Source organism: Bombina bombina, chromosome 5 (assembly GCF_027579735.1).
Source record: "Bombina bombina isolate aBomBom1 chromosome 5, aBomBom1.pri, whole genome shotgun sequence".
Taxonomy (NCBI): Eukaryota; Metazoa; Chordata; class Amphibia; order Anura; family Bombinatoridae; genus Bombina; species Bombina bombina.
Window position 1 is genome coordinate 858,749,454 of NC_069503.1, and position 18,277 is coordinate 858,767,730.

General features: G+C 33.2%; 1 protein-coding gene across 1 annotated transcript in view; it reads right to left on the reverse strand.

Annotated features, from left to right (window-relative positions):
- Positions 1–18,277, reverse strand: part of CDH2 (cadherin 2) — a 321,339-nt gene that overhangs the window by 292,210 nt on the left and 10,852 nt on the right. The window contains exon 2 of the mRNA XM_053714996.1: positions 7,760–7,871. Coding sequence (XP_053570971.1) covers positions 7,760–7,871 — 112 coding nt within the window. The remainder of the gene's footprint in view (positions 1–7,759; positions 7,872–18,277) is intronic.

Sequence of the window (18,277 nt, forward strand, 5' to 3'; positions counted from 1 at the left end):
TGAAATACAATGCCTGTGTTTCTGATGCTAAATACTGATAAGGGGGCTGGATCAGACTACTCCAGACTGCATGGCTATGTAACTAATTTTGCTTATATTTTTAAATTATTTTAAAATAGGTGCCAGCAATTTTTAAACATTTTTTTTAATGCAAACTATTTTTACTTAATTAGCCCTTTTAGGATATACACAGATCTGAACATGTTTTATGGCACTTTAAATATGCAGTATATTTTTTTCTGGCAAAAGTATTTGTTCTCCCATTTTGCGACCCCCTGTATCATGTGACAGACATCAGCCAATCACAGACTAGTATACATATACCCTGTGAGCTTGTTCACATGCTCAGTAGGAGCTTATTTCCCAGAAAGTGTGCATATAAAAAGACTGCAAAATTTGATAATGGAAGTAAATTGGAAAGTGTCTTAAAACTGTATGATCTTTCTGAATCATAAAAGTTTATTTTGAATTGAGTGTCCATTTAATTTGTTTGATGAAATGTGAACTTAAAGGGATGTGAAACAGTAAATAAATGTTAGACATAAGGATGTATTAAAAGCAAAAGTTTATATTTAGAATAATATGTTAATGTATTTCTACAATTATTTTAGTTGTTTAAATATTGAAAATATAAGTGGAAATGTTTAGTTTCTATAAAGTACTTCAGATTCTATAAAGTACTGGATGCTGCCATTATTGAACTAGTTTTCTATTTATCTCTGTTTGTGTAAATAAAGTTGTGTCGAATCCCTTATTTTATTGCCTGTGTTCTATAATTTTCCTCAACCCCATAAAAATGCTGGACCGTGTCACTTCCAGTTATGTAAAATCAGCTGTTTGACTGTAAACTCTTTCACTACACATGCCCTCCACTGCGTCACCGTATTATCCAGCACATCACCACATTTTATTCCCGCTGTCCAGCATTCTTATAGGGTTATAGCATGCACCCCACCATATAAGATAATTTCTACAATGGGACTGCTTTCTAATCACACATATATATGGTACACTCTAATTCCCCCATCTATTTGCCTCCATACGGGGGTTCAAGGGAGGTGCCCCGCTGATCCTCTGACATCCACCACAAGTGAACCTTGGGGAATAAGGTTTACCTCCCAGGTGGAGGCAAAAAGATAGTGAACATCAGGGAATTGCAGTGCATCGTATATATGTTTGATGCAGTGACTCAATGAAGCGCATGCACACTGAGGGGATTTGCAGTAACACACCTCCAACAGCTGACTCCAGCATTCTTATGGGTTCAGCATTAAAGAACACAATTTATATCTGTCCCTATTTTTTTTCAGCAGGAGAAACCATACTTTACAGAAAATCAAAGGAATCAAAGGGACCCTGCACACTAGATTTTTCTTTGCATTAACGTTTTGTAGATGATCCATTTATAAAGCCCATCTGGAGATTTTTTTGTAAAAATGTATAGTTTTGCTTATGTTTTCCTAACATTGTTCTTATTTTCAGACTCCTAACCAAGCCCCAAAGTTTTAGATGTATACTGATGTATGCAGACTTCAGATTGCTTCTGTTAGTATAATGGGTCTTTTCATATGCAGAGGAGGGGGTGGGTCTACTCTCAGTCCCTTTCAGTGGGTGTCCCAGCCTGACCACATCCACAGTGCTTAAGTTTTTCAAATGTTTTATACTGAATTTTTATATCAGTATCTTTGCATATTATTCATTAGAGTGGTGTCTATTACATGTAGTTAAAGGAAAATTGGTATATACTGTACCTTTAGGAAAACCAATTTTCTGAGTTAAATTAAAGGAAAAGGGAACAAATAAATTATGAGCGTATTTTGAAAAGTTAATACTGCACATAATTAAACATTTTTTATAACAATCTCATGTTGTTTAATATGCCTTCAACATGCCCAAAACACTTTTAATGGCTTTAAATATTTGACAAACCATTTAGAATTATCCAATAATAGAGAAAACTGGGATGAGGGGGGTGATGGATCAGAACGTGAAAGTATTTTATCAGACCACCAAACAATTTTTAAAAGAAGATAAATAAAATTGGAATCTAGGCTCTTTAACCATATGATTACTATAAACAAGAGATACCATACTTGCTAAGATAACAAATTCACTCTCCTGAATAAACAATGCTATTAAAATAACTCAGGATTTTACAGTTACATAATTTAAAATAAAAATATTTTATTTGTCTTGTAAAGAATTTACTAAGTGAATAAAATACACAAAAAAAGTTTTTTTTTGTTCAAATTAACTGCTCTTAATTCACTAACATTCTGACAGATGTGTATTTGTTTTAATTTTCATTATTTTCCTAAGCAAATCACCTTTTAGAAATGTATGAATTAAGAGATTAAAGGAGTACAGAAACTGAGTACCTTAATTCTGAAATATCTCGTTCATCATTCTTTCCTGCATTTAAGTTTCAATTACAGTTGAAAAATGCAAAATGCTATGTGAAAATATCATTACCGTGAGCTATAGCTATACATAGTCAAAGTAAATCAAGTCTATGGCTTTTTGTTTCAAGAATCCATTCCTCTGGCACCTTCTCAATCCATCTAGTTAGATTTATATGCAAGATAGGAAACTAAAAGAAGAGAGATTGGTCTTAATAATCTACTTTAAAGCACTGGAAGCAAAACCTTTATCAGCTAAACTACTTTTAAATTAACTAAAATACAAAAATTACTGACAAAATAAGCTTATGTGTGCATGTATAATAAGAAATTAGTTCAGAACCTGCACAGTAAAACAAAACTGCTAAATCATAAATTTGCTGATCAATGTTTTATCTATCATCTATCTATCTATCTATCTATCTATCTATCTATCTATCTATCATCTATCTACCTGGTGTGTCTGTCTTTTTTATGCGATTATTATCTGACAGCCATGTTTAGCCAAACAGCAATAAGTGCATTTTTTAAAATTATTACTAAACCTAGTTACAACCATAATAAATATTTATATTGATATATAATCCATAGCATTTAGTTAGTACTTAAATTTAGTAATTTTGGGGGGATTAAGAGGGTTATGGGGCTTAGTTGTTTGTAAGGTTGCATTTGAGTATTAGGGAAGAATATTAAAGTGGGAGGAATAGTGAGGGGGATACCTTGATAGTAAGATGGGATGGCCATTTTGGAGTCATGTAGTGGGACTATACTATAGTTAGTGTTAGTAGAGGTGGGGGCTGGTTTATGATTGGGAAAAAAAATAGTTTTGGGGAAAGGTTGTGGCCAGAGTCCCTGCTCCCTAGAGAGCTTACTATCTAAGAGTAAATAAGAGTGGAATAAGGTCATGGTTTAGAATCGGGGCTTGGGGAGGAGGGCTAGATCTCGATTAAGGCTTATCTCTGTGTGGTCCTGGTCACAAATAGGGATACTGGGCTCTGTAGCACTGATTCCTATATGATATGGATACCCATGTTATATTGTCTCAGATAAGAAGATCCTGGCTGATCATACTAACTATACATATTTAGGGGTCTATTTATGTAGGTGCAGACAGACATGAACCGCTATAGCGAATCATGTTCACCGCACATCGATAAATGCCGACAGCATACGCTGTCGGAATTTATTATTGCTCCAGCAGTTCTGGTGAACTGCTGGTGCAATACCACCCCCTGCAGATTTGCGGCAGAGGGTGTCAATCAACCCGATCATATTCGATCGGGCTGATTGCTGTCCGCCACCTCAGAGGTGGTGGACGGGTTAAGGAGCAGCGGTCTTAGGACCACTGCTTCTTAACTTCCGCTTCAGTTGGAACTGAATCGGAGAGGGTCAGAAGCAGCATCCGCTGCTTCATAAATAGACCCCTTAGTCACTACTTTTTGGTGAAAAGCAAAATAATGCAAATTTATTTATTTATTTATAAAAATATTTTACCAGGAAGGATACATTGAGATTTCTCTCGTTTTCAAGTATGTCCTGGGACCACAAAACATTGCATTGATACAATAGGGTACAATAAAATTCAAAAACAATAATAATACACAATAGATGCAAAAATTTTACATAGAACAGGTAAGAAATATATATGTAAAACAGCAAAGCAACTAAGAATTTGCTGATTATAAACATTTTAATTATGACTCCATTTGTATGGTTATTAATTCAGCTCTTGTTAATCGTATTTCTTAAGCTGGTTGAAGACTTTTCAGACATGTAAATATGCACCTAAATGTATTGTTTTAGACATGTATGTATATTTTGCATAGATAATTACTTGCTAAACATTGTCCAATTAAATCAATATTATATATCACTCTATCATTATTTTCTATCAGATTTCGACTTCTAATTATTATTTGTGTGGTATATATATATATATATATATATATATATATATATATACTGTATATATGTGTATGTATGTTCTGGGTATCTGGGAAGATGCAAATCTCGCATTTAATACAAACTGATGAAAAAAGTGAAATATTAAGACGGTATGTAAATGTAAAATTTAATGTATATTCAAATGAGCTAAGCTTTTAAAAGCAACCAAGCTACTCTGTTGTCACAGCAAACTTGTATCACAAGAAGGTGTTTGGATAGATATATTTTGTAGTAACATATTTGAATATAACAATTTTAGATTTATTTGTGCATATGTTTAAAAAGTCATAAATAAGCATGAAATATTATCTACTTTTTCATTTGTCATTGTTCTCAAAAAGTCTGCAATTTTCCTAGAGATCTAAGATAAATAATAAGCAAATTATCATGCAATGCATCAAATTAGCCTCATCAGAACATGGCCTCATCAAAACAACTTTTCTATTACACTACACTAGTATGTGGGGCATGCAAATTCATACAAATAAGGGTTAAATTCTGTAACCATGGTAACTTTGTTTCATGTAATGGTAGTGCTATTGCTTTATACATAGGCTCTAGCACAGGACAGTGTCTGAGTTATTAAACCATATGAAGGAAATCTCTTCAGACAAAAGTTAGTTTTTTAAACTAATGGTCATTATATTGGAAAAGCTTTAGACATTTATGCACCATTTTTAAAAAAATAAAAAATGCAACATATCAGTAGTCACAAGTCAGTTTAGTGTTAGTAACACAATTTGATTATTCCTATAGTATTGCTTTAACATAATATCCATATTTTTTGGAATGATGATATAATACACATTTTCTCTTAATTAGTATGCTGGAAATCAACCAATCACAATTAAAAAACTTTTATGTGTTCCTAATAAAATATAAAATTCCTAATGTTAAGAATTCCTGGAATCTCCTCTTCATTTGCCCCAAGTCTGTTCAAAGCAAAAATAACTGGATGTACTACTGGCAATCTGAACTGAAGGTCTCATGGATCCCCATAATCAACTATGACATCATCAATGACATCAATAACATTGCTGATTGCATTACATTAAACAAATAACTTTGAATCACATTGTTGAACCTATTAATGCTAAACCTCTTGGGTAAGACGATTTAATGTTATTAAAATAGCTTTCACATGCAGCACTTGTTTGACCTGATGAGTAACAATGTCAGTTATATTAGATTGCATTAATATTAAAATAATACATGGTTTAATTAAGTTTTTGTTTTAAACTTGTGAAGGTTTGACTATGTCCACCACCAAAACTGTGTGGTTGTCCTTATTAGCCTGTTACTTTCAACATCACTTTGAACAGCTTTGATTATAATAATAATAATAATAATAATATTAACTACAACATTAATAATTGATGACCTAGCATATGCATTTTTTACCATTAAAGTTGTGGTAAATTATACTAAATCCTAACAAATCATTTATAAATATGTAGCATATAAATTAAAACCGCTAACTTATTTAAATTTGTTTTATCAGAATACTCCCAAATTAAATGTTTAATTTATTCTGTCTTTCCTTGTATCCTCTGCCCCATTTCTCTTCATGTTCTGTAGAGTAGTGACGTAGAGGGCGGTCCACCGGCTAAAAGATCTTTTAGAGAAGAGGTGGAAACACCACCTCATTAAAAGAATTGTTTTGAAGTGGGCGGCCATAGGGGGTATTGTAAAATAATTATTTAAGAAAAAAATATTATTTGCGTTGTAATTGATGAATGAAGGTACATTTAAAATATTGCATAAATTCAGGTTAGGATTTAAGTACCAGTAAAATTTACTTTCACTTTTATCTCCATTTAAAGGTACAGTCTAGACCACTGTTTTTAAAATATGTCCCTAACAGGCCAGATTTTCAGGATTACATTCGGAGAGAGCAGGTAATAGCAGTGTTTACTAATCAGCTGATTATTTCCCCTGTGCTCTAGTTAGGGAAGCCTGAGGACAAGTTTGAAAACCAGTATTCTAGACCAAATACTGATTCTTTATTACTTTTTGTTAAATACCAGACTAGCATCTTGCAATGGTATCCTCATTTATAAGCTTCTAAGAAGTACATGAAACTTTTAAATAATCATCATTTGTTAGCAGCTAAAAATTGCCACCAAGCTCCACCCCCAGCTTTCTTTTGTCCAGTTAGCTGGTTTCTTGTACGACAGTTTAGCAGTGCACATTTTTTTAATTTTTAGCTATTGCAAATTGCACAAGCACAAATCAGCATGTGTGAGTAGGAAAGCGTATTTAAGAGTCGACTGTGATTGGAGAAACTTAAAGTGAATGTCAAGTTACTAATAGATCCCCACGGCATTGGATAGACTTTTAAAAATTAACAAGGGTTTAATTCATGAAATCTTTTATATGTATATATTTTGCAGATTTTTTACCTATTTACTGTTGCGACGATAAGCGCAGCTCTCCTGCCTGCCATATTGTCAAATTGATTGACAGATGATGATTTGTAAAATAACTAATCCTTGTTTCCCCCTCGGGGCGTTCAGCCCCTTTGCGTAAACATCACAGCCCGGGGGGGGAAACAAGGAGTGGTTCTTTTACGAATCGTCATCACAGCGGTAAATAGGTAAAAATTCTGCAAAATATATACATATAAAAGATTTCATGAATTAAACCCTTGTTAGTTTTTAAAAGTCTATCCAATGCCGTGGGGCACTATTAGTAACTTGACATTCATACAAAAATATACATGCAATAGGTAGGCGGAGCTTGGCAGACATTTTAGGCTACTAACAAACAAAGAATATTTAAATGTTTCATGTACTTCTTACAAGCTTTTAGATGTGAGACCAGTTGCAGGATGCTTCTCTGGTATGTAACAATAAGTAATCAAAATTATGTATTGGGTCTAGACTGTCCCTTTAAGTCTGTTGTAGATTGATCACTAGCACAGTATTTTGTAGAAATTCTTACATCAAGTGACAATATTAAGTGATACCAATGTAAGTAATTTGATGCTAAATTAAATCTTAAAACATAAGGTGTATGGCGACAAAGAATGTGGAAATGTTTTACAGCAGTAATAATATGATATGATGATGTATTTTTAGACATGGTTCTCTCCCTCTTGGAAATAAATACAATAACAGGTTACTTTCATTAGTTATGTGCCCACCTTGATCTGATATATGAGCTTATTTCTCATGTTTTTGGTTATATCATATATCATGTGATCAGTGATGTCATTCACTGATGATTTCTTATGTGATGGTAGCAGTAATGTTATTTATGATATCAGGGGCACATACATTTTACTGTAGAATTTCCTATCTTTAGCACATTGTCCTGAAATGTTGCAGAGCAAGAAGCCTTGTAGTGCATTGAGTGGATATCACACATTATAGATAACTACATACAAACTCAAAGTAGTTTAATATTTGCCATACCATTTAGGAGGGGCTGTCCTTCGTGTACGCTCCTGTACACACTGGCATGGTAAACATCTTCAAGAAATCCTGTCTTGCATAATCTGGATCCCCTGAGTGCTTCAGTCGGTCCCTACAATGTAAAACAAAATGATAAAAATATGTATTATATTCATAATTCCTATTGAGTGCGGATATTTTTCTTGGTTTGAACCAATTTTAACAGCAACATCTAACAAGAAACATCACTGCCTCTAAGTGACTAACAATTAGATATGTTGGAGCAAAGGTTTACATTTTTTGGTAACTCGAATGGAAGAAACAAATCCCACTTGCCTAGTAAGACCTAAACTCTAAACAATCCTAATTCTTTTAACAATTGAACTTAACAGTCGCTGAGCCCTATGCTGAATCATAGGGGAGAACAAAACATTCCTTTCAAAGGAGATAAAGCTTACAAAAACCATTTCACCATCACTAACTTATTTCTAGACAAGGATACTCTAAATGTCAGATTTCAGCCAAGAATCTGGCCACAACTTCAACTTAAAATGCTCTTTAAAAAAGGTAATGAACCAGAGGACAAAAGGAAACTTGATAATTGCACAAAAGTACATTAGAACAGCAATACAGGGTGAGGTTTACATAATTCTGAAAGCAGCAGGAACAAAAGCAAAAACATAGTCATTGCTTCATCACATTTCTATATAATTTTCAAGGTGAAGCAACAACTTAACTCTTTTGAAAGCATCCTTTGCATTGCATTTCTTAAATTGTAGGAAAAAGGGTAATTTACGTGCCTTTCTATTGTACATAATAAGAAATCCTTGCAATTGCCTCTCATACCTTGCTAAAAGAGAAAACACCATAAGATTGCAAAATGAAGAATGGCCTTGGGATAAGGGTTATAAAAACAGCAATGAAGAGTAAAAGCTTTTTAATGGTTATTTTGTCACTGGATAAACAATAAGGCACAAAAAAAAAAGGTTCACACCAAAAAAGAGCCGATATCTACAGAAATGCAGCAACATAGATTGTCAATAAAATGTAATTCAGTAGATAATATCCGGACTAAAGTGTAGCCATCTAATAGCCAATGGCATATAAAAATAATAACCATATCAATGTCCGTTTACTTATTGATAAGAAAATGCAGAGTACTTTTGACCTGCAATTTGTCATGGAGAAGAGTATGAACATTGACGGCACTGTCTGTTTCCTTATATTCAGCAATCCAAATACTCATGCCTGTTCATTCTCACTAGTGGAATGCAGGTAGCATTGGTGAGAAATTCCAGTGACAGTAGAAAATGTTAGAAGCTCATGAGAAGAAGATTGTTTGGACAATGGCTATAGTCACTGCATTGTATCAGCAAGATTCACTATCTCAGAGTTTTAGATCATTAAATAAAAAAACTTCCTGTGAACTTCCTATTTGCTAAAATGACTAACATCCTTAAATCAGTTTATCATGGTTTCAAATTATAGGAAAACTTTAGTGTAAAAATATAATGCTCTGTTTTCAAAACAGAAATTTGGAAAATAAACACTTTTGAGCTTTTCATGTAAAATGTTAAATTATGAGTGGTAAAACAACTTTGTAATAAGCTTAGAAATTATTTTCTCTGCAACTTTTTTTTAATGTAATTTAACTCTGAAAATTAAGACATTTCCAGATCTGACAACTTGAAGAGCACATGACAGGCTTCACAAGCCTAACCCAACTCTCCCTAACTGTTTTCAGCACAGATTATCAGATCAATGATGATTTTATTAAACTAATTATTGTGGCTAGCCTTGTCTACTCCAGTAACAAGTCCTGATTGGTTCATATAAATAAGACAAGTAGTGGGTGGAGTTTGGCTATTGAAAAACAATTGCAGAAAACAGGATGTAAATTATTTCAAAACATTTTCAAATTCACCCACTATGTTAAAGGGACAGGAAAGTCAAAATTAAACTTGCATGATTCCGATAGATAATGACATTTTAAAACACTTTTACATTCACTTCTATTTTCAAATGTGCTTTGTTCTTTAGGTATCCCTTGTTGAAAAGCAATATGCTTCTATTTTCAAATGTGCTTTGTTCTCTAGGTATCCCTTGTTGAAAAGTAATACGCACATATCCTAAACTAATGGGAGATAGCTGCTGATTGGTGCCTGCACCCATTTGTCTCTTACTATCTTAATTATTGTTCAGATAGCTTCTTGTAATGCAATGCAGTTCCTTCAGCAAAGGGTAACCAGAGAATTAAGCAAATTTGTCAATAGAAGTAAATTGGAAAGTTGTTTAAAATGATATGTTCTATCTATATCATGAAAGACATTTTTGGGGCTTCCTGTCCATTTAATTTATTGCAGGATTAAAAATATTGTATTTACAAAGTGTTTATTGCACCTTTAACCCCTTTAAAGGAATCAATTGCATAGGAAAAGTTACTCAACTAGCACTATTCCCTTTCATTCATGAACACACATCTAACCACTATTTCAATACATATGTATGCAGCTCCTAACTGGCTCTATAGCTGTGTCCTTAAAGGGGCAGAATACACCAATTGTCATTTAACTGTGTGTAATAGACACTACTATAAAGAAGAATATGCACAGATAATGTTATAAAAATCCAGTGTAAAACCTTTTAAAAACTTACTTAGAAGCTCCCAATTTAACACTGTTAATGAGATAAGCCTGGGACACCCACTAAAGGGGACTGATAGCAGAACCTCGCCCTCTCCTGCATATAAAAAGACCCATTATACAAACAGAAGCAGTCTGAAGTCTGTATACATCAGTATACATCTAAAACTTTGGGGCTTGGTTAGGAGCCTGAAAATCAGCACAATGTTTTTTAAAAATAAGCAAAACTATAATTTTTTACAAAAACACACCAGATGGACTATATAAATGGATCTACAAAACATGTATGCAAAGAAAAATCTAGTGTATAATGTCTCTTTAGAGGGATATGAAACCCCAAATGTTTATTTTATGATTCAGATAGCTTATGCATTTTTAAACAACTTTCCAATGTATTTCCTCATAAATTTTGCTTCATTCTCTAGGTATCCTTTATTGAAGGAGTAGCAATGCACTACTGGGAGTTAGTTGCAATGATAAGAGGTGTATTTGTGCAGCCACCAATCAGCAGCTAGCTCCCAGCTCCTGAGCCTAGATAGTTATGCTTTTCAACAAAGGATTTCAAAAGAACAAAGCAAATTAGGTAATATAAGTAAATTGGAACATTGTTTAAAATTGTATGCTCTGTCTGAATCATGAAATATAATTTTATTTTGGTTTCATGTTCCTTTAACAGGAATGGCATTGCACTGCAGTGATTAACAATACAGTGAAAAAAGGACACTCATTTAAAATAAAATACTCTAAAAACGTACAGTATTTTATTTTTTAACATTAGAATGTGCACTATATAACCACAAAATATGTATGGTTTTTCAGTTGGTAAAAAAAGAATGCACTAGGAATGGGTTCAAGGTTTTACATTAACTTGTTAACCCCTGAAATACTAATACAATATATACAACAGAATATAATATTCTGCTGAACTTCTTATCAATCTTTATAAGATAAAGTATTAAGAAAAAAAGGTATAAAATATTTACAGTGATACTATTCACCATAAAACGTTGGCCGTCCCTATTAATACATTTTAAAAAATGATTTAACACATTTGAGCATTTCTTTTTTATACTGTTATATCCCTTTAATTTAAAATAATATAACAATTAATTTAAAAAAAAATAAAAAATGAATGAATGAATGAATGAATGGCAAATTGGTGGTTATGCATAGTTTGATGCTTTAATCTTACCCTGGATAGTTAGGATTTTTTTTTCTAAAAAAAACCCAAAAACATTATTTTTTTGATTTTTGTAAATTTTCTTAATGTATTCCAAAGGGATTTATCATTGATTATTGACCTAGTAGAGGTTGTCATGGCAACACTATCAGCTAATATAGGTGTTAATTATACTTTTTCCATGCTCCCTTTTGCATGCAGTAGTTTGGAACTGCTATTATCATCAGCAAGACATCTACCAAACTAACACACAAAAGCGCTAGCTCTAATCTGGGCCTCAGTGTTCTAGCACAACAATATAATTCACAACAATCATTTCTTATAAAGTAATCTTTCCTCTTTCAAATGAGAAATAAATTACTACAATAAACTGGAACTGCCAAATAAAATATATCTGATTACCAGCTGTACTTATTAACATTCACAAGTATGACTAAATACTATTATTATTATTTATTAGTATTGCACCACACAATTCAATAGTGCTGGGTACAGAGATAGGGATATACAATGACAAAGATTTGTTATAAGATGGCATGAAACGCGTAGGATGTTTTTAGTGCTGTTTGGTCTCTGTATGAGGTCTGTGTTTTACCACTAATAAAGGTGTCTTTCACTGCATACTATCCTTCTGGATCGTCCATTCTTTGTTTCTACAAGCATTTGTTTGAGGAGTTTGGGGCGCTCCTTGTGTGTTTCACGATCCAGCCAAGTTGTCTATAGGCTCCTTGAGTCGCGCCTCCTGCAAGGAGTTACGTCACTTTCTACAATCAACTCACCTGTGTCTTACCGAGTGAAGCTCTTTACTCTGCCTGTATGGCCTCTGGCATCCTCCGCATACCTCAGTGGAACTCGGACATGGTTTGTTTGTCGTTTACCTTCCGAGTACCGACATCAAGGACATGACTATATCAAGCTATACAAGCTACTGTTTTGTACTATACCAGTGATCTGTGCCCGATTATACTGACTATATTATACAATCTGCCCGACTTGCATTTTGTTATATGCTCTACTTTGGGACATTACTTTGAACACTGCTTGTTTAGCTTTTGGTTAGTATTTTCGTTGTCCCGGCAGACCCGGACAAGGGGTTGACATGCTCATTAATTCACAAGAGCATCTATTTACCCTGGGACACTAAGTCTTCTGACCCTTTGTGACAGCGAGAACAGCTCTTTTTGTATGTCTTTGTACATAACAGACTAAACAAAACCTAATACAGGACAGGAAGGGCCCTGCTCCAAAGAGCTTACAGTTTACAGGTTAATAGTGCAGAGACATAAGGTTTGGGGAAGTTTGTTACAAGGATTGTAGTTTCATTACCAAATGATGTAATGTTCAAAACAATATAAATGTTTAATACATGGCATGAAAAATTCAGGAAGTTCTGACCCATAGCAAATAAAATGTTACTTGTATTTTATGTGTTACATCTGGCACAACTCTTTTTGGATTATTTTACATATATCTGTATGGAAGCATTGTTTTCTGTATCCTAAAACTGTGTAGCTGATTCCTCAATATCCCGGCCACATTATGATACTTTTTACTGTATACTGGTTTAGATGTTACCAATGAAAAAATTATTTCATAAATATTTAAAAGACCAATACATGTAAAAAACAAAATAAATTACATTTAATGCATTTGAAATTCAAAGCTTTAGCTCTGTTTTCATTCCCTTGCCACTCTTGTTTTCTCCTTGATAGCTGGTTATCCCCAGCTGCAGGTGTTCCATAAATTGAGAGCAGATCTTGTACAGCATCTAATTGGCTGTATCTCCCACTTGAAGGTGGGAGGTAAAGAATCATGTATATTTTGTAGGTGGAGCTTCTACCAGTGGGGTGGAGCCATAGGGTGTGCAGTGTAGTTGGCCCAGACCATGGTTGGGGTTGGGGTAATCTCTGGATATGGGACATTTGCCTGAAGAATGAAGCTGTGGGAGAAACAGAGGGGTAAAGCTCCCAAGCCACAACAATTCTGTAATATATGGGATGGTTAGAAGCTCTGCATAGTTAGTTCTAAATGCCATCAGCAGATGTGATCAGATAAAGAACTGCAAAACAATAGAAGTCTGTGTATACCTATATTACTTCCTGCCCTACTGTCTCGTTTTTGAAGTAGAGCAGCCTTTGTAATCTATGTGTTATTTAGTAGATACTGAGATCCATGGCCTTTCATATGTATAGAAACCTTCCAGACCTACAGTTCTTTTTTCCTCATATACACACAAGTGATAAAAAAAAGCCTAAGCAAAAGTATTTTCAGATTCTAAATTCCCATGTATGTTACTCTCACAAATTTTAAACTAAACTAAATTTTAAACTATGGGGATAGACTATAAGTAGAGATCAACTGATAACGTATGTTTCGTAAGACAAAATCTCATATAACATACTGGTAAGTTAAGTATTGCACTCGAGCCCATTCCAAAATTCCATTGTTACATTTAGCTCATTTTAAGATCTGAAGTAAACCATTATATAATTGTGGATATCGAAGGGAGCGCTTAAAGCTTAATAGGAAGCAAAATAAAAAGGCATATAACTAAGATGATTAGAAATATGATTAAAATGACCTCAGTTTATGATTTAATACATCCAATAATAACATATGAATAATTACAATTAAAAGTAGCATGGATCCATGGTACATACAGAATAAAATATACAGATTAAAATATAATAAAAACAAATGAATGACGTCTTACTATAATGATGTTCAGATCTGAAACATATAGGCAAATAAGCAGCAATATCGGTAAACAGTGTACAGTTTGTGCAATATAATGTCTATAACATGATTTGGTACCAATAACTCCAAAACAAATGTGAATCCAAAAAACTATGAGTCCAAAAAAAGGTGTTCAAAAAAAGTCTCAAATAAGTCTCAAAAGGTGTCCACAATGATAATCACTTCTTAAAATTAAAAATAGAAATCCATTCGTAAACGGGTGTCCAAAATTCACAAAGGTGTGTTCAAAGTAGTTCGGCAAACAGTGTTGCAATCAAATAGTGGCAATATGTCTTGTGACAAATGTCGTGATAAAAGATAGTGTCTAAAAAGGTATATAGTGTGTATCCAAACGATAAAAAATCCTCAGTGAAAAAATGTGGAAATCAACCTAAACTAGTGTTCAATGGCTAAAAGCCGGTGGGACCAATATAAAAATTCTTGACCTGTAAAAGAAAACAAACAAACAATGGTGCAATAAGTTTTTACACTTATCTGATAATAGGAAATAAGCTTACCAGTATGTCTACGCGTTTCGGCCTATATCAAGGCCTTTCTCAAGACTATACTGTATATTGATAAACTGGAAGCTTATATAGGGTCCCAAATACTATGATTGGATCCTAGTTTGGCGCCAAAAATCTATGGGAAACCTCTTCCTGTTGTTTTTAGTGGATCATGGGTAATGGTCCGTGTTTTTGTAAAGTGCTTCTTAACCCTAGTGATTCGTTCCTATTCTTATGATCTGTTATAATCATTATTCCTAGTTGATATTCTACCATAAGATTCTTATGTGGATTTCGATTATTTTGGTGTGTCATATTTTATTTTTTATATATTTCACTGCCGATCGGAATATCTGGTACTTCCGGTTTCGGCTTGTTTACTTCCTGTTTGGATATTTCTGTGTCACTTCCGGTATCGGGAATGACGTATTTTGCGTAATTTCCGGTTTCGATTCCGGTATTTGTTTAGGCATCAAGTAATAACCATCTGTCACTATTATTGACAGGTAGTGCAGAATCGTGGGTTTGTGTTACAATCATCTTAGTAATTTTTGTGGAGCGGCTCTTGTTAACCCAGGGGTCAAATTAATAAGAAATATAATATATATCTATTTAGTATTAGCATAAAATGTGTGCTAATATACAGGGAAGTCTCTAGGTTAAAATGAAATGTTTTAAAATATGTGTTGAAAGGCTTAGAAAAAACATATATGATACATGTGCAAACAGTCATTCTGTTATAAAGTGGAAACTTATCCTAATCGTCTCAAGGATATAGATGACAGTGAATTGATTTGTTATTCTACAAATATCTATATAGCTTGATTTCTCAATGTGTGATGTTATGGATATGGTTATGATTCTTAATAGTGGAGAAACCTTATGCTTGTTGTGAATTGGGGGTACCCAATCTTTTTGAATATATGTAATATATAAATAGAACATACACTGGTCGTTAGTATGGTGTTGAAATACTAATGTATCGCGTGCCCAGGCTAATAAGTAGTTTCGGATCGATCTAAAAAGCCATGAATAAAATTGTCTCAAATTATTTGCGAATTAGAGTTTAGATTATTAAAATGTTTTTTATGGTGTTTTTTATGGAGTTCCAAATCATCTTCTCTCCCTAAGATCTTATACTTATCTAAGGGTAGTTATGTCTATAAGAGGGTAAAATGTAAAAAACTTTTTTAAAAAACATATTCTTATAAAAAACGTTTTTACAAACAACAGTTGTAAAACACTATATATATTTTATAAGATTATGTTTTTTATAAAAGTTTTTTACATTTTACCCTCTTATAGACATAACTACCCTTAGATATGTATAAGATCTTAGGGAGAGAAGATGATTTGGAACTCCATAAAAAACACCATAAAAAGCATTTTAATAATCTAAACTCTACTTCGCAAATAATTTGAGACAATTTTATTCATGGCTTTTTAGATCGATCAGAAACTACTTATTAGATATTTGTAGAATAACAAATCAATTCACTGTCATCTATATCCTTGAGACGATTAGGATAAGTTTCCACTTTATAACAGAATGACTGTTTGCACATGTATCATATATGTTTTTTCTAAGCCTTTCGACACATATTTTAAAACATTTCATTTTAATCTAGAGACTTCCCTGTATATTAGCACACATTTTATGCTAATACTAAATAGATATATATTATATTTCTTATTAATTTGACCCCTGGGTTAAAAAGAGCCGCTCCGCAAAAATTACTAAGTTGATTGTAACACAAACCCACGATTCTGCACTACCTGTCAATAATAGTGACAGATGGTTATTACTTGATGCCTAAACAAATACCGGAATCGAAACCGGAAATGACGCAAAATACGTCATTCCCGATACCGGAAGTGACAAAGAAATATCCAAACAGGAAGTAAACAAGCCGAAACCGGAAGTACCAGATATTCCGATCGGCAGTGAAATATATAAAAAATAAAATGACACACCAAAATAATCGAAATCCACATAAGAATCTTATGGTATAATATCAACTAGGAATAATGATTATAACAGATCATAAGAATAGGAACAAATCACTAGGGTTAAAAAGCACTTTACAAAAACACGGACCATTACCCATAATCCACTAGAAACAACAGGAAGAGGTTTCCCATAGATTTTTGCCGCCAAACTAGGATCCAATCATAGTATTTGGGACCCTATATAAGCTTCCAGTTTATCAATATACAGTATAGTCTTGAGAAAGGCCTTGATATAGGCCGAAACGTGTAGACATACTGGTAAGCTTATTTCCTATTATCAGATAAGTGTAAAAACTTATTGCACCATTGTTTGTTTGTTTTCTTTTACAGGTCAAGAATTTTTATATTGGTCCCACCGGCTTTTAGCCATTGAACACTAGTTTAGGTTGATTTCCACATTTTTTCACTGAGGATTTTTTATTGTTTAGATACACACTATATACCCTTTTAGACACTATCTTTTATCACAACATTTGTCACAAGACATATTGCCACTATTTGATTGCAACACTGTTTGCCGAACTACTTTGAACACACCTTTGTGAATTTTGGACACCCGTTTACGAATGGATTTCTATTTTTATTTTTATTTTTAATTTTAAGAAGTGATTATCATTGTGGACACCTTTTGAGACTTATTTGAGACTTTTTTTGAACACCTTTTTTTGGACTCACAGTTTTTTGGATTCACATTTGTTTTGGAGTTATTGGTACCAAATCATGTTATAGACATTATATTGCACAAACTGTACACTGTTTACCGATATTGCTGCTTATTTGCCTATATGTTTCAGATCTGAACATCATTATAGTAAGACGTCATTCATTTGTTTTTATTATATTTTAATCTGTATATTTTATTCTGTATGTACCATGGATCCATGCTACTTTTAATCGTAATTATTCATATGTTATTATTGGATGCATTAAATCATAAACTGAGGTCATTTTAATCATATTTCTAATCATCTTAGTTATATGCCTTTTTATTTTGCTTCCTATTAAGCTTTAAGCGCTCCCTTCGATATCCACAATTTTGTATCTTATAGCCCGCTAGGGGACCTTTTAGGAGGTGAGCTTTAGGACTCTATAGCGCTTAGTTTACCACACCCTATTTTATGTAAACCATTATATAATCAACACTAAAGCAAAGGACTTCATAAAGAACACCTCTACTTGTGCACAATTAGCTTAGCGCTTGAGCGATATCCAACGTAATTTTAGGATGTGGCTCCATAGAGGTCTGTTATATTATGTATTTAATGCACCTGAGCTTTCCATCATGCACATGTTAGCACCCCCTAGACTATCAATCAATCAATATAAATAAATTTGGACTTATAATAAATAGAAGCACAATAGTGCTAATATTTTGTGCTCCACTTGTAATGTAGGGTTAAATGTGCATGAAACCACTGCACTGTACATAAGTGTGAAATGTTGTTTTTAAAGAAATGTTCAATAT